Genomic DNA, 22968 nt, shown 5'->3' with positions numbered 1-22968 from the left:
CATGCCTGGGATGTGACTGTTCTCTTCTGGATGCCCTAAACCATAATTGTGCTCCGTGCCCACACGCATCCAACTCCGACGGCCATGAACACCGTCTCTGCTAAACACACACATGACTGCGCCGATTTCATAAAATGATTTTAATAGAAAAGTACAAGATATGAACAAAAATAAATAATCTTTATCTCATTTCTAGCCCAGCAAATTGTACACTGCATATAAAACTGGTCTCAGATGCAATTTTCCTCGCTCCTTTTTTTGCGTTTGAAATACTGAGACAGCATTTGAGTTAAATCTTCTTGATTCAAATTGATACATTTTTGTCTTTAAAAAATCGTACCCAAGCTTTAATCATTCCATATCCATTTTTTTTTAAAAGTTGGCTAACAAGACGAGGTTTCACTGAAATAAAATATCATCCAATTACCAGACTTAAGGGTAAAGTTTGTATGAACAGGTAAATTAGAAGATCCCTTTACTAAGTTGTAATTCCTGCATTGCTGTTTCCTGTTTTAAAAACTCATTTCATCATCTTACTTCCAAAAGACGGCATCTGTTTTTCACCAACCCATAGAGAGAGGGGAGATTAAAAAATACTTTCTAAAAAAATAAATATTTTAAAAGTACCATTTACAGTGATCAAGCAGTACTTTAGGCCTATACCTTGGTGCGTATTGGCAGTACAGACGTGCTCCAAGTTCCAAGGGCCTTCTCTATGTCGCTCTCTACTTCTACTGGAACCACTCAGCCTTTGGGGGCTGTTTTTGCTAACGATCTCTTGGAGTCGGCCAGTACCAGTCTCTCATTTGGAACAGTTATCCTGCGAGAGTGTCATATTGGATCATTCCAGTGGCTTGCAAAATGGTTTGCAAAAACAAATTGAAACTTGGTATTGGCAAAATCGTCTGAGCCAAGGGTTTGGATAGGCTACTAAAATATATTCCGTCAAAGAGGTCAGCAGCGAACAGAACAGATAAACTGAACCAAAACTTAAAGCAGTCTTCCTCTTACGTGAGTCCATAATTACCGTTTTGAACATGGCTCTGCTTGCTGCTGTCTCTACACAAATTTTTTTGTTAATTTTCCTGTATTGGGAAGATCTTGAATGCGTTCCAGGATGCGAAGGAAAAAAATATGCTGACACTCCTAAATCAAGTATATGTTTTTGCAATAAAGAACACTGGTCAATATACAACTGAGGAAAAACTGAAACAGATGTGAGTCCTAGAACCACAAGCGTTTGAATTTGCCCAGAAATGCTATTTTAAACACTCTATATGTCGGTCTACTGTTTTTTTGTGGAATAATGCATTCTTGGCATCCTTAAAAGGTTTCAATATGTTACAAGGTTATCCAGAAAAAAAGCAAGGAAAAAAAAAAAAAGCAAAGGGCTAACGTATCAATCTGGGCAGCGCTGGCCAGACTTCGGCGTGCCCTTTCGGAAAGCACGAGAACCCGTATTAATTGCACTTCACACAACGAGCCTTTAGTTTCCCATGAGTTTTCATTCTCTGCAGACTGAGGCTTGCTTTTCACGAAATGACTCAAAGGGGAACAGAGACACTCCAGTCCACAGTAACTTCAAATAGCGAGGTGCAATCCTTGCAGTGGTAAACACAGATACACTTCTGGGGACTAAAACTCTGGTCCTGGGTAAAAGCATGTGCCTTTCAGTTCTCTGAGATGCTACAACAGCGACGCGCTCTAAAACAATTAAGTTACATGCATAATGCTAAAAGAATGCAAGCAATCCTATACCCAGCTTTGCGCCATCTGCTTGATTTTTTGAGGAACATATATAGGAAAAGAGAACTCCCCTTTTGTTCTGTTACATACAGAAATCTTTTGAAGCTTCCAAATAGTTTGGTTTGGGGTAAAAGAAAAAAAAAAAATTCTCCGTTCTTCTGTTATGCTAACATGTAGTCACCCTAAACTCTCCCTCATGGTTTCTCAAAAAATCTCCACATGAATTATCTGAACGACAATTGAAGCCACTTACCAATATACAAGTAACATTTTATTTTATATTCTATCTTCCATTTGGCATAAGCCTTTTGATGTTTGTTTTTTAAACCAGTGAAATATACAAATCACGCAAGACAGAAATATGTACATTAAAAGTACAGAATAAAGGCCATAGAAGATATACATAATATCTGAATGACAAGTAGAATATTTTACATTAAATAGTTTCTTTTAAAAACTAGGATTGTTAAACTCAACTCTCTTCATAAACATGAATCACTAAGAAGGAACAAAATCTGGTTTAGCAAATAAAAACTTCATGGTTTTTGTATAATAAAAACCAAAAAAGTGACATTTTCAACTAATTAGTGCTTTTTAATTTCAAGATCTTTTGCTTGCAATTCACTGCAACTGAGGGGAAGTGAATATCCTTGTGCAATAAATTAAGAGCCACGCATGGCTGAGGTGACGCAAAGGCCACCAAGCCCATGACGGCGGTAGGAGATGTGTATCTTCCCAAACTTCTCAAACATGCAAGTCTGAGATAAGAACACGTTGGATGGCACTTTGTGGAAAGAGGTTTCCTATTTTAAAACTTAGTTATATATGTCATGAGCTGGATTTTCCTTAGGGACTCAAACAGGGACTACTAAATCTACCAGGCACCGGTTTCCACTCTGCATAATGAACTAAGGAGAGAGAAATGATGACTATGCTTCCTAGTTTTAAATCTCTCTTCATTTCCAAGACTATGATGAACTAGTAATGCCCTCTTAGGAAAGTGTACAGAAATGGGGGTTGGAGAAAAGGTGGGGAGGAGAGAAAAGAAATCTTCAAACCAACATGCATATCAGGGAGGAAGGCCTTCCAGATTCCTCAGACACCAGGCTGTTTCTTGATGCTCAAGGTAGCATCACATCAGGGCCACAGCCCATGCTCAACTCGAAAACCCCTTCTTAAAATCCCAATGAATCACAATGAAGGACAACAATGTTCTAGACCAAGAAATAACCCCAGAGGAGAAAGTGTAATTCTAAATCACTGGCTGCACTGAGATATAATAATATTTATATTTTTATATATACATATATATGTATATATATGTGTGTGTGTGTGTGTGTGTGTGTGTTATGTACAAAAGACTTTGAGATATCAGGCACCATTAAGCCACACACACCCCCCCCTCCCATACATGCATCTGCTCCGGTCCAGTAGGAACAGTTGTAGGGTTCACCTGCAGTGTCATAGGAAAAGCTCAAATGCAGCATCTAAACACAGGATTGTAACAGTGACACGCTGCAACACCTCTCTGTGGACTCCATCAGCCAAGTAATGTCATTAAAACATAAACTACGGCTCCTCAGAATCCAAGTTTTAGGGGGAAAAAAAATCCCTAAGTAGCAACTGTTTTCCAAGTGGAGCTCCTAATGGTTCATTTCCTGTCCTGCAATCCAAGGGGGCCCGGTGGAGCTGCCCTGGGAAACGTGGTGGCCTCACCTGGGCAGCGGGGCAAGGAGGGCTCAGCCAGGGCTGGGGTCAAGGAGGAGGGCAGGTGTCACTCCTTCCCTGCCATCAGGTTTTCTGCTCTGGTGCAGCGCTGAACTGCATTCAATTACCTTGGTGTTTGGGCGGAAGGTCTGTGAATGGAATCCATTTATTATTTTGATTATTATCATTTATTAACCAAGTATCCCTAAGAAAATTACAGTATATTTTCCTTTAGATTCAAGCCAACCGCCCCCACCCCTCTCCAAACAAAAAGTCTACAACCCAGAGTCATTTGGGGATGCTTTCCCAATCTGATAACCTAATTCCTGTAACAGCTTCAAATCAGTCTTAATATAGGAGTTTTAAAGTTTTTTTTTCCTTTCTGAGGCTTTCCTCTCTGCTCCCCAAGTTTCAGTAGCTGTTAGAATGGGACCATCTGCACATGGAATGTTTGAGAAGCATGAGATACATGATATACTTCTTTTTTCTTTGCGGGAAATGAGATTCTCGCTCTTATATTTTAAATTACCATTTTGAAAATGTTTCAGGCTGGTAGCCCCTGGAGAAAGGGTGGGGGGGGGGCTCATTTTTTTTTTGTTTCATTTGTTTCTCAAGACCTTTCGCCAGAGCATTGACAATTCATTTTGGTCATCAAGGCTAAATGGAGTGTAGACTTGGACCAACCCCTTCCAGCTGGATGCTACCTGTCCTATACAACCCCACAGTTGACAAAAAGAAAACGTATTTCCTTTACCCTCTAGATGTGCACACAACTAAGTTAGGGTATGTGTTATTTCCCCCCTCATCCTCCACCGTCCAAAGAAGTCTTACCTTTTCAGATCCACAAAATAAATATTTTCTTGGTTCCCACCCTCCATTATTGCCAAATAATAATTATAATATTAATAATAAACCACAGAGTTCTTAGATGGGAACAGAAAAAAAAATGGTTCCGGTTGCAATTCTCGGGGGAAAATAAAACAATATTTAAAAAAAACAAGAATCACTGTACTTTCTATAAATAAGTGGGTCCTGGGAACGGGGCTGGGTGACAGGCGAGCGGCAGGCGCCCACTATTTGCACACGAACTGGTCCACGATCTCCGTGCACTTCTTGCACTTGACGTAGCAGCACCAGTGGAACTTGCAGTGGCAGCGCTCGGTCTGCACGGTCTTGAACTGGTCATAGCCGCGGCCGCAGCACATGAGCTCGCAGCCGTCCATGCCCTCGGACGTCTTGTTGCACAGGCGGCCCTGCGTGCCCAGCGAGCCCGTGCTCTCGTTGCGCACGCAGTAGTCGGGGCTGGGGTCGATGTAGACCAGGTCCTGCGTGGTGGGCGAGTTGAAGCGGCTGTTCACCTGCACCAGCTTGCCCCGGCCGTTGAGCCGCATGGCCGCCGCGCTGTCATACTTCTCCTTCAGGGCGTCGCCCACCTTGCGGAAGTCGGCCAGCTGCAGCCAGCACGTCTTGAGGCTACAGGAGCCGGACACCCCGTGGCACTTGCAGGCCACGTCGGCCAGGTTGTACACTGTCTGTGGGGACATGAGACAGTCAGTTTATAAACGCATGGAGGCGCCCCGGCGCAGGCAGGGCTATGTTAACAAAGCTCCCCATGGAGCCACCTTCCCCCCTACACTAGGGGCTGGGCTACTTCCTCCTCATTCTCCACTACCTGAAGTCTTTATTGCTTTCTTTAAAACTGGGGTGGGGGACCTTTTTTCTGCTATGGGCCATTTGGCTATTTATAACATCACTCGCAGGCCATACAAAATTATCAACTTAAAGATTAGCCTGCTATATTCGGTCAGGCTTTTAATTAACTCAACCCTCGCAGGGCCAGACCAAAGATTTTGTGGGCCTTATATGGCCCCTGGGCCGGACGTTCCCCACCCTGCTTTAAACAGTCACCAAAATAAATATGTTCTTAGCCCCTCATTATTACAAATCATCATAATAAACAACCACAGCTCTTTAATAGGAACAGGAAAAATTTGTTCCAGTTGCCTCTGTTTTGTAGGGAAACAATATTAGCAGCAACCAATGCAGCCTGAAAGCTCTCCCCAGAGATGGTGAGCAGTTCTTTACCTGCACCACCTGGATTAATCCCCACAACCAGCCTATGAGGGAAGTGCTATTATCATTCCCATTTCACAGAGAAGGAAAATGAGGCCCAGAGAGGTGAGTTACCTATCCAACTAATGGGAAGTAGGGGTACCAGGATTTGAACCCTGGCAGTTGGGCTCCAAGCTCATGCTCAGGGACTTGCCTATGGGTTCCCAACTGGTAAGACTGGGAGGGGTCCAGCCCAAGTAGGATCAGGGCTCAGATCTCTACTCACTATTACTATTATTGCTGTGTACCACGCACTGTATCAAGAGCCTTTACATTCTTTTCTTTCATTTAATCCTCCCAGCAATGTTATCACATAGGCTGGTTTAGATGGTGACACAGTGGCACAGAGAAGGAAAGTGGCCTGCACAGGTCACACAGCTAGAGTGGGGGAGAACTGGGCCTGGATCTCAGATCTTCTCCTGCCTGCTTCCTGGACCATCCCTACCCCTCCCTCCACTGCCTAGGCTGAGAGCACAGACCTAGACCAGGCAGACCTGGATTCTCTCCTGACTCTGCCTCTGAATTCAAGCTACGGGCGTCCCCTCTCGGAGCCTCTACTTCCCATCTGTGTAGGGGACTGTGGCGGCAGCAGCCTCACAGCACTGTCGTCGGGATAAATTAGAGGATGCTCTGAAAGTACTTAGCGTGCAGGATGGAATCAGTAACTCTGGTCTTTCTCCAGGGTGACAAGGGCATGGCTTCTGGGCCCTTCCCAATCACCTGAGCCTCGGGTCTGGCCTCAGAGCACTGTGCCCAGAGTCCGGGAGGTGGCGGCTGCCTATTTACAGCCCTGACGGCCCACAGTGCCTGGGCCGGTTACCCTCCAGAGTCCGAGTGCTGTTGGCAGGAACCTGGAGGCTGGAGTGAGTTAGAAGGCTGCTTCCACCCAGCATAGCCACGACCTTCCTCCAGGGGCTCTGCAGGGGCTTTCTTAAAAAGGGGGCCCAAGTGTGTTCCCTTGGCATAAGGAGTTTCAGGCACAGCTAGTCTGAGGAAGGGTTTTGCAAACATATTTAACCTTCACTCCCCCTTGAGGAAAATAAAAAGCTATGTCCCGAGGAGATGCTAATGGGATTTCCTGGCACAGTGTCCAACTTCCCTGCCCCTCCCCCACCAGCCTGGAGAAAAACTGTCTTCTATGTAACTTCATCTGCCAGGATACACGCTCAGCTCACTGCTCGAATTAGAAAACTTATGGGGAGAATCCTTCAATATTAAAAAAAAGCAGATGTTAAATGAAATTATAATATTAAAGGTACTTTTCCAATTCTGCAAAATTCCCTCCCTTCACTTGGAAATCCCTTGACCTGTTCTCCTTGGTTGCTAAGCCCCTGATGACTTTTCTCCATGAGAGAAGTGTAGGAAATCTTCAAAGATGGATGAAAGCACCGAATATGGGCAGAGTGGGCCCAGAGCAGCAGCCACATCTCTGTCCCAAGGGCATGTCCTGCCTGAGGTGCTGGGCCACTGCACCAGAGAGTAAACGCATGTGTCTCTGATGCGCACAAGAGCAAGGTCTCTGGGCTCCCAGAGAGAGCAGGGTTGACATGCCCATTGCACAGCCTTGGGTGGGCCCTTCTGGGGAGAGACAGTTCAGACACCCTATGGTAGACAACCTGAGGCAGGAGAGGCCACACTCCCTCTGGAGCAATTATCTGACCCCTCAGGGCAGCACAGGCAAAAATGTGCAGAGTTCAGTCCTTCCCCAACACCACCAAATGTTTGGCATCAAATCCGAGAAGGTAGGATAGCTGCAATGGTCTATATCTTCCATTTTCTAATGTTTAGTAATTATCATTTATCAAGCACTTTACTATTGGCCAACACTAAAGGAAGACCTTCGGTGGAACCATAGGAAGTTGTTATTTTGTAGGTAAGAAATAGTCACATATTGGTATTTCACATGGTTCAACCTACTATATGATCCCTGTTAGTGCTCAAGATAACTTCAAGGTAATGCCATGGCCATTTAACAGATGTGGAAATGTGGAAACTGAGGCTCAGAAACAGAAAGATACAGACAGAACTGGATTTTAGATTTTGCTGTTTCCAAAAGCTATATTCCTTCATTCCTAAGCTGTGATGCATGAGTTTATTTAAAAAAAAAAAAAAAAAAAAAAAAAAAAAAAAAAAAGCACAAAGCACCTGGTTTATATCTCACTCCATTAATTCTCTTCCACAGCCATGAAGTGTTTCTCTAGGCCTCAGTTTCCCAATCTTTAAAATGGGGGTGTGCAGCCAGAGGGTTCTAAGACTCCTTCCAGTTTTGGATATTTGACTTTGTGATTATCTTCCGTTTTCCTCACCCCAAAATACAGAAGGGTGAAATCTCTGACCAGAAAGTCCCTGGCACCTACCTTTCCCAGGGGCTCTGTGAAAAAAAGATGACCCTGGTTTTCAATGCTGCCAAAGAGAAGTTTTCACCCCTTCATTTTAGAGCAGCCATAAAGTGCCATGTGCTTCCCCGCAGGGAAAAGGGGTCCTTTTAGCTATTGTGGAAGGAGGGAGCAGAATGGGGACACTCAGGAGGGCCTGCAGATTTGGTCCCCTCTGGGCACTTCTGAGTGGCTCTCTCATCCCTCCAGAGGCACCCACAATTGGCCTGATGGTCAGGCTAGAAAAATGCTGTAGTTTTCCTATAAAAGCTCTCTCTCTTTTCTTTTTCTCTTTCTTTCTTTTTTCTTTATTTCTTTCTCTTTTTTTTTAAGAAAAGCCTTCAGTGCATCAAGCTTGCTCTCTAATGGCACAGGGAAGAGAAAGAAAGGTAAATCCTGGAGACTGGGGTGAGGGTCTCTCAACTGGGCACATACTGGATAAAGAACTCACTCTCCCAAAGTTCAGCCCAGCCACAGACCTGTTCCAGGGAGGGGGGCAAACGTTGCTAACTTTTTTACTTCCAAGCTGGGCTGGCCAATCGCACTGGGGACTAATTAAAGGGGCAGAGAAAGCTCTTTGTCAGGCTCCTGCAGAAGCACCTTGGCTGGAGGGTGCACTGACCCGCAGGAGGCCTTTCTGGGGTGTATGCCCCTCTCCAGAGAGGCCTGAGGTGTTGGGGTGGGGGAGTGGAAGAGAGCAGGAGGAAGGGAAGAGAAAAAAAGACAAACAGGGAGAGAGGAAAGGAGAGCAGAAAAGATAGAAAGGGGGTTGGAGACAGAAAGAGGGAGACAGAGATGCAGAGAGACAAAGAGACAGGAACCTATAGAGAGAGGCAGAGGCAGGGGTAGAGAGGCCGGAAGAGGCCGCTTGGTTGTGGGGGAGACAAAGGGAAGCAGCATGCACGCCACGGGGCACTCACCCTGCGGCCGGCCTCGTTGTTGTGCAGGTTCATGAGGATGCGCGCGCTCTCGTAGGAGCCTTTGGCGTGGATGCGCTCCCGCTCGCGCGCGTCCACGAACTCCTTGGCGAAGCGGTAGCCGTAGTCGATGTTGTCGCCGCAGCCGCCCCACAGCCAGTCCCGGGGCAGGTCCTTGGGGCGCGCGGCGCGGCTGCAGCCGCAGGTGGACAGCTCGCCCTCGCGGCACGCGCGGCTCATGGCGTTGACCACCCCCGCGGCGCTCACCGCGTACGTGAAGGCCGTCTCGCGGCTGCCTGCGGGCGAGGACGCGGGTCACCGGGCGCTGCGCGGGGAGCCCCACTCGCTGCAGCCCCTGGCCCGGGAGGATGCGGGCGGGGATGCGGTGGAGATGCTCGCTCACGTGCTGCCCCTGGACGGGGACCACGGAGGGCCCCATTCCGAACATACTCTTAGGCGCAGTGCCCACCATCCCCCCCCCCCCGTGATTTCCCCCAAATAATAACAAATAACACAGCAGCAACAAATAACAAAGGAGTGGCACATCCCTGATACCTGTGCTCTTGCCTTTCAGAGCCAAAGGCAGGATTCTAGACAGTGCCGGACCGATTTTCTCTCCAACTCTTTTTAAATATTGGAAACTTCTTATTTCCAAAAATGCACAAGAAAGAAGTCATTGAGGGGAAACTCAGAATCTGGGTAGACTTCCTTACATGTATGTTAATGTTTGTATTATTCTCACATGCAGGCGCCTAGCAGTTGCCAGGCGTGGAGCCTTGGAAAGTGTGAGGCCCCAGTGGATGGCAGCCACTGCAGCAGCCACACTGTGGCCACGCTGGTTCTAGCTCACTTCCCCTCCTCCTGCTGCTTGTTGCCTAGCCCTCATGCGGCACTAAGTGTGTCTCCGGATGAGGTTCTAATCTAGACTTTCCCAATGAACATTTTCTAAACCGATCAATCCCTAGACAGTTATAAATGAGCCGCTTCTTTTTCAACGCCAAGCTGACTGGACTGATACTTTTCATTCTAGGTGAGTGTCTACTGTGAAAACAGCCTGCTGGGCTTCAGTGCCACTTCTGCAACTCCCTGACAGCCCATGCCTCGGTGTTAGAATGACAGCAAGAAGGCCAAAGCACAATCTCAAGGGAAAAGACAGAATAAGCTTCTTCTCCCCCAAGACTTGTAAAGAATATACGAACCTGAGGGCGGAAATAGGTTTCCCCTCCTCTAAAGCTTGCAAAGACTTTCCCCCTGTAAAACAGGGGCCCTATGTGTCAGGAGAAAAACGGAGGTCATCACAGACTGCCTTCATCTCCACTTGTACGTGAAGACATTTCTACGCATAACAGGAGCCACTTAATAAAAATCTGTACTATGAGGGAGAAAGGGTTAACACCAGGCCAGCTGAAGCTGGGTCTGGGGGTAAGATGAGGGGGGCTCACTTTCCTCAACTATAAAATCAGAGTATTGAACTAGAAACCTGGGGGGAGCCCCTTCCAACCCTATAATCCCTGTACCAGAATCAGTTTCTCCAGCACGGCAAGTGCTTGCTAACTGTTTTGTGGGGAGCAGAGGGGGGTGGCCATACAACTCAGCCCCAACCTTCTGCAGGGGGATGCCTGTGCCCATTCAAGGACTCATCCTTTTCCTTGGAGGTCTGCTCCAACTCCATCCAGGGCCATTGCTGACCCCACCCCCACCCCTTCCAGGAATGGCCATGGTTCCCATTTACTACAGACCTTCCCTCCCACATTTTAAAAATGAATAACTTGAGGCGTGTGCTGGTGGTTGGCAGGAGGATCCCGAAAGTTCCTGTGGGGTGTGACATCTATCTTGCTGGAATTAGTGAGGCAGAGAACATGGGAGGGAGTGGAGAGAAATGAGGAGGGAAGATAGATTCTAGGGAGTTACTTAAGGATGAACACATAATACAGAAAATGTTGTGGCCCTGGAGGGGAGGCTTGTGGAATAAAGAGGTAGCTAGAGGAAGAGGAGATAAACAATCCTTCAGAGATACGGAAAATCAGACCCTGTCTTGTGAGTATACAAAGCATAAAAGGTCTTTTATACCAAACACAATCATGCTGCTTGTTTCACAAGTCTATCTTGAGCATTTCCTTTTTTGCCCCAGAATACGAACCTGGTAGAAGTCTGAGCTAAGTGGTCACTGCAGGGAAAACGCCGGTTTGAAAGGGGCTCTTTGGCTAATAGCCTGCGGCTACAGGCCTCCTGGATGGAATACTGCTGCCCCTCCTGGCTTTCCCTCCCTGTGAACCTACACCGTCTCCCATCCTCACACTCCTTAAAAATGGTGCCTTCCTGACATATCTTTTCACAGCATGGAAACAAAGAAGAGACGGAGACAAAGGCTGGAAGAAAGGGTAGCATGATGAAAAATGAGGAAGTTTCCCAAATGAAGAGTGGGCCCTTCACCAGGCGATTGTGTACAGTGCCTCCGAGGCCATTGGTACCCTAGAAAAATGAGCTGAGGAGGGGGCTGGAAGTGGCAGCCCCGAGTTTCTCAGACACTGGCCCCATCGCAGGGTCAGATTCTCACGGACAAGAATTGCTCTCCATGTCCCTGATGTCCCAAGTGCTTTGAAGCAAGCAAAGACACACACACACACACACACACACACACACACACACACACACACCTTTCATTCTTAAAGGTGCTCTGCACTTTCCCTCCCAAGGTACCCTTAAATGGAAAAGTGAAAACTAAGTCACTTTCCCACTGATGGGGTTGGGTCCATGTTCCTCTTCCACCAAAAGCTATTCTGGTTTTTCTTCTCTCCAAATATATTTTAAATTTGGGAGAGAGAGAGAGAGAGCCAGCCCTGTTGGTGCTGTAACACAAGCCACCCAGCAGCAGCTTTCTGCCCTGAGACCCCAGGCACCTGGGGAACTGTTGGCAAGGGAGACAAGGCATCTCCCAGAACAGCAGCTGACTTGGAGATCCTATCTCAGAGGCTGTCCCACCCACTTCCCATGGGCCCAGACAGACAGTACCACACAGCTGAGGACCAGAGAGTGTACTTGCAAGGGACAATTAAATATAGGCCTTTGTACAAGGGTTCTGCTTGCTCCCCGAGGAAGCAGGCTCTTTGAATCTTGGACCACATTTTAAATAAATCTCCAGCAGAACTCAAATCCACTTAGCAAATGATAGCTTATTCTGAACATTTTGGCCCAAAACAGGCTACATACAAAGACAAGAAGAGGATCTTAAATCAAAGCTGTGTTCCAGTGACTACACAGGAAAACAGTTCCAACTGCTGTTTTCCTTTCTGGTTGCCATCAGAGGTGTGTGATTTTTTGCTAACTCATATTCTTGTGAAAAAGTGGCCCCACAGTTTGAGAGGAAGGCAGTTTAGGGGCACTCTGTAAGCAAAGGTCAGGGGGGAAGGCTGACAACATGCCATTCTGAAAGAACTTTAAATAGAAGTGTTTAGTTCACTCACAATATCAAAATGCAGGGGAGTTGAATCTCCACCACACCCCCTGTTACCTACATAAGGCAGCCTATATTCAAGGAAAACTACTGTGTTCCTGAGGCTGAACTCCCGGCTCCTGATCCAGCATATACATTAGCACATTTTAATCATTAACAGGAAGGACAAAGCCCTAAGAAACTTTGCAGGCTGGGCTTCAGACCATTTTCCCATTCAGTTAGAGGACTGGCTTCCAGACCTGTATTATTTTAGTTTATGAAGCCGCTTGGCTCAAACATCCACTGACAACTCTTTTTTGTTCTCAATGAATGCACTTTTCAGGGTTTTTTTAAAAAAGCATTTTATCCATCTGTGATGGATATTAAGCCAACTTTTTATCTTCAGTCAGTATAAACAGTTAATTGCTTTGATAAATTGCTTATTTTAGGAGTTATTGCAGTCATATTAATTATAAGGACTTGTTTTGCATAAAAGAAAAGAGACCTAAAATAGTCACACTAGAAAACGCACACAGGACCTAGTCTGTCAGATACTGCCCTGTGCTATTAAACCAAACCAGAGGTAAACTGATGTGTCAAATTCTTTGCCTTTTGTCCAGTTTTAATGCCATCTCCTCCCTGAATGGAACAACAAGTTCAACAAGTGTTTAAAAGAAAGAATTGGATTGTGAGTGATACAATTAAACTTTTTCTTTTAAGTTGCTAGGTTGAGGTCTGAATGAAGGATATGCTTTTATATCAATTGCCAAAATTGCAAATGTAAATTGGACCATTTCTGATTAAAATTCTTTCAGGAACTAAAAAGAAAGCTTTTAACATATAGATCTCTATAGCCTCAGGGACTATCTATATTAGGAAAATTAGAACCTGATTCATTTCCAACACACCCAGCATTCTGAAAGACGACAATATTTAGTTTGCTGCTTGGGCCATTTGAATTGTGGCTTAAGTTAGAAAACCGTTAACAGTTAAAAGAGTTTTGGAGCTTAAAAGAGTATCACTGACTCAGCTTTCCTCCTCTACTTTTGAGAAACCAAAATAAGTGTGCTGCTTCTATTGTAACCAAAATGTTTCTTTAAAAATATTACACATTCAGAAAAAATAATGGCGTCTTAGATGCTCCCCTCCTGATTGGGTGAAGTAAGTCCAGAAGGTAAAAAAAGGAGTGTGGGAACAGGAATTAACACAGGTAGCAATAAGGACACAAATCCCCAAGCCACTATTCTGCGGGAAGATTCCCTGGGGATCAGGCTGGTCAGTAACCACTAAGGACTTTTTCTAGGAGAAAAGTTATATATATATATATATATATAATTTAAAAATAAGTTAAGTGGTCTCCTACCTATCTGCATAACCCTGCCAAACACGGAGGTGTTATCCACAGTGCTGCAGTTCCATCGCCGATGCCGGAACTGATACTGGCATTCTTTGATGCCCGTCTTCGCGCCTTCACCAATGTACTGCATGTGGTCCTGGTACAAGTGGCAGAGTTTCTTCTGTCCTTGAGAGAGTCCTGCCAGCTGGCTGCAGAGAGGCTGTGCTCCTATGATATATACTTCTGACATCTGAACAGGGTTATTCATACCTAGCGACCTGGAAAGGGGTGGGGGGGAGATGTGCCTTTAAGATTTACGTGAACTCTCGAGGTGGGCCCCCAGAAAGCATGTCAGCAAGACATAGTTCTAAGCACACAGATGCTTTTCTCTCCTGCTTGTCCTCATGACAAAGTATGAGAAGGGCTTCATAAAACTCCTCTGTTTCAGCTCTACTCAGAAAACGGAGGTATTGTGTAGTCCCCATCCCGCCATCTGGCCCCTCAGAGTTTTTAACTCCCTTCCTTGCCCCTACCCCTGCCATAGACCTGAACCAGTATTTCCGAAACCCACTCAGAAAAGAGGTACACAGCGGTTTTGGTACAAATCTCTGACTTTAGAGAAAGTGACTCACTTTGCCCCACAAATTGGACCGATCTGCCTTGAAAAAATGTATGACTGCCGAGGAAAGTAGACACAATTAGACACGGGTGGCAGATAGCAGCTCCTTTTGACTGATGGAAGAACAGGGGGACAAGTATGTAGACGGGAGAAACTTCACCATGCTCTGGACAGCTTAAAAGGGCTCCTTATATATGATTGTGAAGGACCCAAGACAGGGTATCCAGTGAACAGCAGTCATGTTTGACAGTCAGAAAAACACTGCTCATTCACAGGGAAAAATATCCAGAACGCCGTCAAAAATAATCCTCTGGATATACTGCAGCCTGTCTTCCAGGGCCCTGCCAGAAAGAAACCCTCTCAGTCAGGGCCATTGGACTACTTCAAGTTCACCTTTTCTTGACCGAATTTTGAGCCCAAATACTTCTCGACTTGAAGTTCAGCTGTCTTCCTAGAACTCTCCCTACAGTAGACCCTGAAGGTTAATAACCTCAAGTGACAGAAAAATAAAAGTTGGAACTCACTTTTACTACCTAGAGGTGGCAAAACGTAAAATTTATAGATAGGCTTTCGGTGATTAGAGAAGTGACTTTTGGTTCCCTTCTATGATATGATGTGCTAGGAGCATACATCTGAACAAGGGCCTCACAGAAAAAGGCCTAGCTTTATAAGCTCTGATTCCCAAGGGAGCTCAAGATAAGCTTACCAATATTAGCAACTGAAAAGAAAGTTCTTATTTAAAAATACATGCAAATAAAAAAAAATGTATTATATGTGTATTAGATAAATGCACCCAAACTCATGATTTAGCTTTAAATATTGCAGCATCCTACAAATGTATCTTTAAAAAAAATATATATGCACATAGAATGAACTTACCACCAAGAATTGGCTTCTATTACAACCTGGGCGAAGGAGAAAAATATGGCCAAAGCCATTAGGAAGAACTTGGAAGACATGGCACTCCCAGCCGTCCCCAAAGCAACTCCTGGGCTTAATATTCCAGTGGACTTCTGGAGAGGGAAGAAAGGAGATGTTTATTGCCTCTCAGATAATCTCCCAGCGCACAAGTTTAAACAACGGAAGCATCCGGGTCTCTCAGGTCTACTGTCGCTGGACTGCGCTTCTCCTCCGTGAGTTGTTTGATGAGAAGATATAGGCAGTTTCTTTTTCCAAATTAATCCACCCACGCAACCTCACCAGGAAATCTGATTTCTCTGGGATCCTGCGCGCGGGGCACGCCAGCGATTACAAACATGTCTCAAGGCTGTGGAGTCAAAGCCCGGGTGCCAGGCGCTGCCTCCTTCCTGCTCGCTCGTGTCCCGCACCCCCTCGCTCCCCTCTAGTTCGCACAGTGCTAGGTCCCTCCGTGGGAATTCACTTGGGACCCCCGCCGCCACCCGCGTCCTCTCCCCGACCTGGGCCGAGCGACAAGTGGAGCCGGAATTCATTCCAAGGGCGAGAGGAGCGCGGAGGAGAGTGGAGCGCGCCCGGCGGCTGCGGAGGAGGCGGGGTGGCCGGCGCGGGGGTGGGGGTGGGGGTGGGGGCAGGACGCGGGAGGGAAGGGCAGGGGGTGGGGGGCGAGGCCCGGGGGAGCGGCGCGCGAGAAAGTGCCCAGCTGGGAAATGCGGCTCTGAATTAACATCGTATGTTTCATAATCAGTTTACGGGCCGCTTTGGGCGAAGCCACTTCCAGAGGGGGGAGGGCAGCCTGGTTTTCCTTAGGACGCTCCTCAGCCAGATTGGAGCTGGAGAAAGGAGCTGGGGGGCGCAGGAATCAATGGAGAGAGGGGGAGATCTGCTCTCCCAATTAAGGAATCCCGAAAACAGGGCGCTCCCTCGGACTCGGCGTGCTCTAGCGAAAGGATGGCACCCAGAGGAAAGGAGGGATCTGGGTCCCGTCGTACTCGGACGGGACCCCTGCCCTGCTCTCCCCACCATCCTCCTCCAAATTCTTTTCCACTCTCCCGCCCGACCCTCCCGTCCCCACTCCTGGCAGCTGCCTAGGAGCCGGGGGAAAGGAAGCCAAGGGGGACTCCAGTTTCCTTTGGTCCTGGTCGGAGTTGTCCGCCGCTTCGCCATCGAGGCACCTTGAGCCTGGCCTTGGAACACCGCCCCCGCCCCCCGCCCCCCTCCAGCCCAATTAAGACTCGGTTGGGTCAGTTCTGAACGGTGAGGGTGCAGATTGAGGCCGGAGCTGGTTCCAGCGAGCCCCCCGACGGGGCCAGAGATGCGCAGGCTCGGGCGCCGCGGCGGAGACCCCGGGTTCCAGGGCGCAGAGGGCCTGGCGGCGAAAGTTCCAGTCGTCAAGAATGTCGGGGCAGGGGCGGCCTCGGAAGCTCCCGCGGCCCTTCCTCCCCACGGGTGACTTCTCCACCTGCAGGCGGCAGCGGAGCAAAGCGGTGGCGGCTGCGGGAGGGAGGAGCAGGTTTCCAAAATCCCCTTTTACATCTCTGACCAGTTTAACCCCGACGCGCTGCGCCTCCCGCAGCTCCCCAGGGACCCCCTTCCTCAGGAAAGGACGGGTGAGCCTCTTCCAGGCGACCGAAGGGACTGAGGGGACCTAGGCAGCTTAGGAAACACGACGGGGCTCAGAAGCTTGCCACGGCTTTTCCTGGCCAGCCGCCCCTCCGGCCGGGACACCTCGGGGCTTCTTCGAGAGGAAATGCTTATGTGTCCCCGGTGCCCGCTAACCAGGGCTCCAGCGCCCGCGGCACACTAGTCCTCCAAACGCCTTGGAGCTGGGGGCGCATCCCAGAGAATAGAAACCGGGGTTTCCCCAGCCGCGGAGAGAAGCCTTCGGCTCCCTCCCCACCCCCGCCCGCCGCCCGAAGTGTCAAGTTTCCTCCAGGGGAGGGGGTGGGCTGCGAGGTCTGCCTTCGCGCGCGGCCCCTGCTGCAAAGCCGACTCTCCCCATAGGCGGCCGAGGCCGCGCGCGCGTACACTCCTGCACGATCACACTCACGCACTCGCACACACTCACACTCACACGCGTGCACCGATACACCGGCTCCGATGTGCTTCCCAGACGGCGGCGCTGGTCGCTGCTGGCCACGCGCACCTTCCGAGCTTCCCGACGGGCGGGGCGCGCGGGGCGGGGCGCGGGCGGCGGAGAAATTGATAACAGATTCGGCGGATTACAGGGGATCTCTTTGTTAGAGGGGAAGCCACACAAACCGAACCCACTCTCGGCCGACGACCCCGAGAAAAGTCCACCTAGTCCCAGAGCTGGGGCCAACTGGTAGTGGGTCACTGGGTGTCTGCCAGCCGGGTCTCCCCAGCTCCAGCCTGGGGGTCAGCCAAAGGTATCCCCAAGGGGATCCGCAGGAGAGCCGGGCGAGTCGCGTCGCCACTTAACCCCGCGCGCTTGCCCGGAAACACCTTGGCCCTCTTCCCCATCCAAACCCCGAGCAGCCCAGAAAAGGCCCCACGAGTTTGAAACACTTAAGGAACCTACAGCGAACTCACTAAGAAATACATGGACTCTGTTGGGCAAACACCCCTGCCTTGTTTACGAAGAGATCTGATCCGAAAAGACAGTACGAAAGGAGACCTCTCCGGAGACTGGTACACCGAGCGAGGGCAAATCAAAACTTCTAGGCAGAAGCTAAGTTTACCAAGAAGGGACTAAAGGTTTTCAAAAGCGTTCAGGGCCCGGGAAAGCTGACTTTGTGAGGACCTCGGAACCTGTTCCCTGTGTGGGGTGGGAAGGAGGGTGCATTTGAGAGTTTCTAGCGCAGGGGAGGGGGGAGGTTGGGGGTGAGAACGTCAGCGCGCCCTTGTTTCCAGCCCAGAGCAGCGAATTGTAGCGGCTGCTTTTTCTGTCTAAGCTTTCGCATTAGATGAAAGGTGTTCCTAACCCTTCTTTTCAACTGGGTTGCGGGCGTGGAGTGTTAGGAGGTAAGAGAGAGGAAACCAGCAAGCTGTTTGGAAAAGGTTCGCGTGCCTCGGAAAGCACTGCGACGCACTCGCAAACCTCCGAGAGTCCTCCGCCCGCCGCCCCTAAAAAGAAAGTTCCACAAAGGCAGGGCGAATATCCCCGACCCTGGGCCACCGGCGCTGCCTCACTCAGTTTGGGCATCCCCTTCCACCAGGCTCTTTGCGTCCCAGTCCCCTCCTCACCCCCCCCCCCCCCAAAAAAAAGAAAAGTCTCTGGAAGTGGAAATGATGAGGGAGACCAACTAGGAGGAAGTGAGTTTGACCTGGACTGCCGGTGTCGAAAGGGGTAGGAAACTCCAAGAATCACACTTCTTGGTGGGAAATAAAACGTGTTTTCCCCACTGTGATCTCTCCCCGAAGCAAGGAGAAAGATGGAGAAAACTGCGGGAGAAAAACTCGATTGTTGTGTTGGGCTGTCCTGCTTCAGGAACGCCAAGAGAAGTGGGAGGGGAGGGGAGGATGAGCTGGTCAAGGCTGATAGGAGGTCCTCTTTGGGGGAGCAAACGAGGAGCCAGCGCTCCCCATGCCTCTAGCCTGGGGGTGGGGTGGGGGCTGCGGCCGCCCAGTGTTCCCGGGACGTATCCACAGCGCTGTGGCGGGATGGGGTGGGGAGAGAGAGGGTGTAGGGAGCTTTCAGAGCCCAAATCATTGCAAGGAACGTGAGCAGCCTGTGATCGCCCTGACTCAAAACCAACAGCAGGTCCAGTAGCAAGGGGTCTGTCTCTAAGGGAGGTATAGTAGCCAAGTCTAGTTCTGTCTGTTCCCGGCCTTCAGTCGTCCACCCCTGGGACAAGGCTCTCCAGACCTCAACCCCCTCTCACACACACACCACTCCTACCTTCTCACATGAAATGTCTAACTCTCAGCACAGGCTCTCAACGTTATCCAGAGGAAGAGCAGAGTCCGGTGGAAGGAGAAAGAAAATTAAGCATCAGTTCAACCCCCAGCAACCTCTCTTCAGAGGCAGTTTCAACTGCACTTTTTAATAGACAAGAAACTGAGGACCAGAGAAAGCAACACTTGTCCTCGATTACAGAGAAAATTGGTGAGAGCGCCAAGACCAGACCCAAGGCCTCCTAGAGGGCAACGCTCTTGTTCCAACGCCTTGGAGAAGAGGTACCAGCTCTTGCTCCACTCGCCGGAGCCCCGTTTGCTGGGTCGTGCCCTTGGCCTCTTCCGCATTGCGGTGGCGGCGCGGCGCGGCGCAACGGGTCCTCTGGGGGCCTCTGAGCGGCCCTCCCCTGAGAGAGTGGGGTAGAATGTGCGCAGCCAGAGGTGGGAGCTAGAGGCGAACCCACTGGCCCCACCGAACTGAATCTGAGGTGTCCTACCTCAAGGCGGCCAACAGGGGGCAGCCGGCACCGCACGGCAGGGAAGAAAAGACTGCAGGAAAAGCCGAGCTCCCGGCGCACGGTGCTAACCCCTTGTGCACTGGAGCGCTCCAATGAGGGGAGGGAAATGGCCAGAGAGTCTTGGGTCGGCCTTCCGGAGGGGAGGGAGGGTTCTCCTTTGTGGGGCGGTGCGGGACTAAGGCTAGTATACCCAAGAACAACTGACCTTTTACTTCTTCCACACACGCAGCACACAAACCCACACACGCAGGACACACAATTCCGCTGCCTCTCCATCGTCTGCGCGCTCTCAGCATTACCCTCTCGGAACTCCCCTGGCAGAGGCTGTTAGAAACTAAATCTCCGCATCTGGCTGAGCCGCAGAGAGCGTTGGCGGCCGGGCAAGGGGCTGAGGAGGTGTGATCGCACCGCTGGCTACAAGCGACTTCCAAACAGCGAGTTGTCCATTTAAAGAAAGAAGTGAGGAGAAGGGGCCCCACGCCGGACTAGGTTTAGAAAGTAAAACAAGGCCGCGGGGGTCTCCCGGTTTGCGGGTTTTTAAAACCTTTTTTTCGGGAGGGAGAATTTGCTTGCTTTTAGGAAACATCCTCATTCCAATTTCAACCTTATTTTCTGGAAAACTGAAAATGGGAGAGATCAACAAAAAATGGAAGGATAGAAGCTTGGGGGACAGAGAGAGGAAAAGTTATTTGAAAAATAGCAAGTTATATTGCAGGAAGAAATGTTAACTTTTCCTAAAAGTGAACTCTCGGTGACCCTCGGAGTGTGTGACTCGGCTTTAACATACAACTGACAATTAAAACAAACAAGAGTTCACAAACTGCCCCCCGCCTGCTCTCCCAACCCAGAGGCCCAAATGTTTCCAAAGGACAAGGCGGATTCCGCGCAGGGGGCCTGGGCGCGATTTCCCTGCGGACGGGATTAGAGCCGCCACCGCCAGGACTCCCCGCCCCCAGCACCGCGGCTAAGTGCCCAGCTCACCAAGTGGCGGCTAATAATGCTAATAACGCGACCCTGCTCCCCAAGCCGGGGTGCGCACTGGCCCCCCGCCAGGCACTCTTAAAGGTACAGGGCCTGCAGCACTAGGGTTCCCTGGCCAGGACGAGCCTGCAACCTGGCCAGCTCTCTGGCTACAGAGGGCGAGGGGTGCGCTTCTCTGGAGCAGCTGGCCCCTAGTCCAGCTGCCCAGTCTCCCAACCAAGGAGGCCACTTCCCTTTCCAAGCCCTGGCCACACACCTCCTCGGTGCCCGCGCAGTGGGCACTTGGTAAATATTTGTTGAATTGAATCATTATCCTGTTACTGAAATATACATAGTAAGTACACTCGAGTTTCTCAGGGCCAAAGGGAAGTCAAGTCGTCTGTGAACCGCACTGTTTTTCTGCCTTGGCTCTTAGTAACCCTTTCTCCAAAATCGAAAAGGCTTACAGAACGTTTGGTGAGACAAGAAGAGGTCTCAGGGAGACAGAGGTAGTGCGCAGGGGGTAGGGGGCGAAGGGTAGGGGTCCCTGCCAGCCCCGCGGGAGTTCCATTCTCTCGAGGCGAAAGGAGAAATGGAGGAATAGGAAGGGATAGTGGGGGTTGGGGAGGAGGGGGATTCAGTTAACTTCCATAAGAAAAAAAAGTAAAGGTAAAAAAAAAAGTGGCAAGCGTCGGAGGAGCAAAGAACACCTACCTTCATGGCGAGGGGGAGGGGGCCCGAAGAGGAAGTCGCCACCAGAGCAAGGGCAGCAGAGGAATCCAAGCGGAGCGGCCGGTTAAGCCTGGGGGGACGATCCGACGCAGAGCTGCGGGCTCCCACTGGGCGCGTCCCGCAGGCGCAGGGAATCGGAGCCGAAGCGGTTCCTGGAGCCCGGGTCTGGGGGCCCGAGTCTGAGCAGTGCTGGGATGCGCCCGGGATCCGAGGGGGCGCGGAAGCCCCGCGACCCGCAGCAGAGACTGAGCCGGGCCGGGGCGCAACAAGGGAGCCGCGGGTCCGGCGAGGGCGCGCAGGCGACTGTTCCGCGGCGAGGCGCTCCCTCTCCAACGTCCATCAGCGACGGCGGTAATTAGGGCTTTCCAACCCCAAATGTGGGCGTGATTGTGCAAAAGACTTTACAACAAATAATAAAAAAAAATTCTTCACAAGAGGGTGAAAAAAAATGCCCCACTACTCAACTATGGCCTGAGGCGAAAGGGGGGGGGTGATCCGTGCGCCCAGGTGCCCCCAGTTCATTCACACCACGGATTCTGCAAACTCCTGGCGGCTCACGCCCTCCCGATCTCCAGCTCCTCCTCTCCAAGTCTGTGGCCGAAAAGTCTGCTTCCAGGCGCTGATCCTGGGGCCGCGAGTGTGCGGACGTCTGTGTACACACAGACACACACTCAAACACACACACACACACACACACACACACACACACACACACACACACACACACACACACTCTGCAGCTTTGGGGCCCCAGAACAATCAGGCGCGCACGGTTTTTTCTCCGGGAGATGCCGCTGAAAACGCACAAGTCGCCATCCGAGCTGTAAGAGTCAGCGCCAACTTTTGTCCTTTCATTTTAGGGTTTGGCAAAAAGGGAGCGCCAACTGGGTAGTCGTCCCCGGACGTTCTGCCGTGCGGTGGTTTCGGGGGGCGATCGCCCCAGGGGAGACACGGGCTCTCCCCTCCCCACCCCCTTCTTTCTCTCTTCGGGTTAATCCCCCTCGTTCCCCCGCCTTTCCAGGGCGAAGGGCGACGCGAAGCGAGGGCACCGAGGGCGTGGGGCTGGGGAGGGGCGAGGGGCTCCGCGGCGGCTGTTCAGCTCCCGAGGTCCATGGCCGGCGGGGCTGCCCACCTCCTCGTTTGGCGCCCGGGCCCGAGGGGCGGGAGAGCGGGCGGGCAGGGCGGCGGGCGGTCGAGGGCCCGGCGGCGGCGGCGGGAGGAGCTCGCTCGGCGGCGGCCGCGCGGAACCGGACTCGGGCCGGCGGAGGCGGCGTCGTGGGGCGCGCAGCAGCCTTCCCCGCGATCCGGAGCCCCGCAGGCAGGCTGACCGACCGCCGCGACCGCGTCCCCCCCACCCACCCCCGGCCCTCCTGGCCAACTGCCGCACTCTCTCCCTCCCTCTCCGGACTCCTTTCCCCTGGTGTTCTCGGAGAAGAAAAAAAAAAAATTTTTTTTTTTAAGTTGCAGAACCAAAGGCTGCTGAAAAGAGAGAGGGAAAGGGGGGGAGAAAAAACTCAACTTTGCGTATGCGCATGCGTGGTGAGACCGGCCTATGACAAACTCCGCAGGATTTTAAAGCCGTACCACGGGCTGGGGTGCAGGGGGCGGGATACAATCCCTGCTCGAGCCCCCTTCCCCGGGCTCCCCATCCCCCAGGCATCTGCTGGAAGAGAGAGGTCCGCTCCGCAGCCACTGTCTGCCTGCAGCCGCTCTCTTCGCTCCTTCCCAAAGCAAGGACCT

General features: G+C 50.5%; 1 protein-coding gene across 1 annotated transcript; it reads right to left on the bottom strand.

The window, feature by feature from the left end:
* Window positions 1-203: 203 nt before the first annotated feature.
* WNT5A (Wnt family member 5A) lies at window positions 204-22559 on the bottom strand. Its single transcript, XM_036331878.1, has 5 exons — window positions 21211-22559; window positions 15125-15258; window positions 13654-13904; window positions 8861-9153; window positions 204-4985 (listed from the first exon to the last, which is right to left on the bottom strand). Exons 1-5 carry the CDS (start codon window positions 21214-21216, stop codon window positions 4527-4529), a joined length of 1143 nt encoding a protein of 380 aa, XP_036187771.1. The 5' UTR covers window positions 21217-22559; the 3' UTR covers window positions 204-4526.
* Between the last annotated feature and the right edge of the window lie 409 nt (window positions 22560-22968).

Source organism: Myotis myotis, unplaced genomic scaffold (genome assembly GCF_014108235.1).
Source record: "Myotis myotis isolate mMyoMyo1 unplaced genomic scaffold, mMyoMyo1.p scaffold_m19_p_13, whole genome shotgun sequence".
Taxonomy (NCBI): domain Eukaryota; kingdom Metazoa; phylum Chordata; class Mammalia; order Chiroptera; family Vespertilionidae; genus Myotis; species Myotis myotis.
This window is presented reverse-complemented; position numbering and strand designations above follow the sequence as displayed.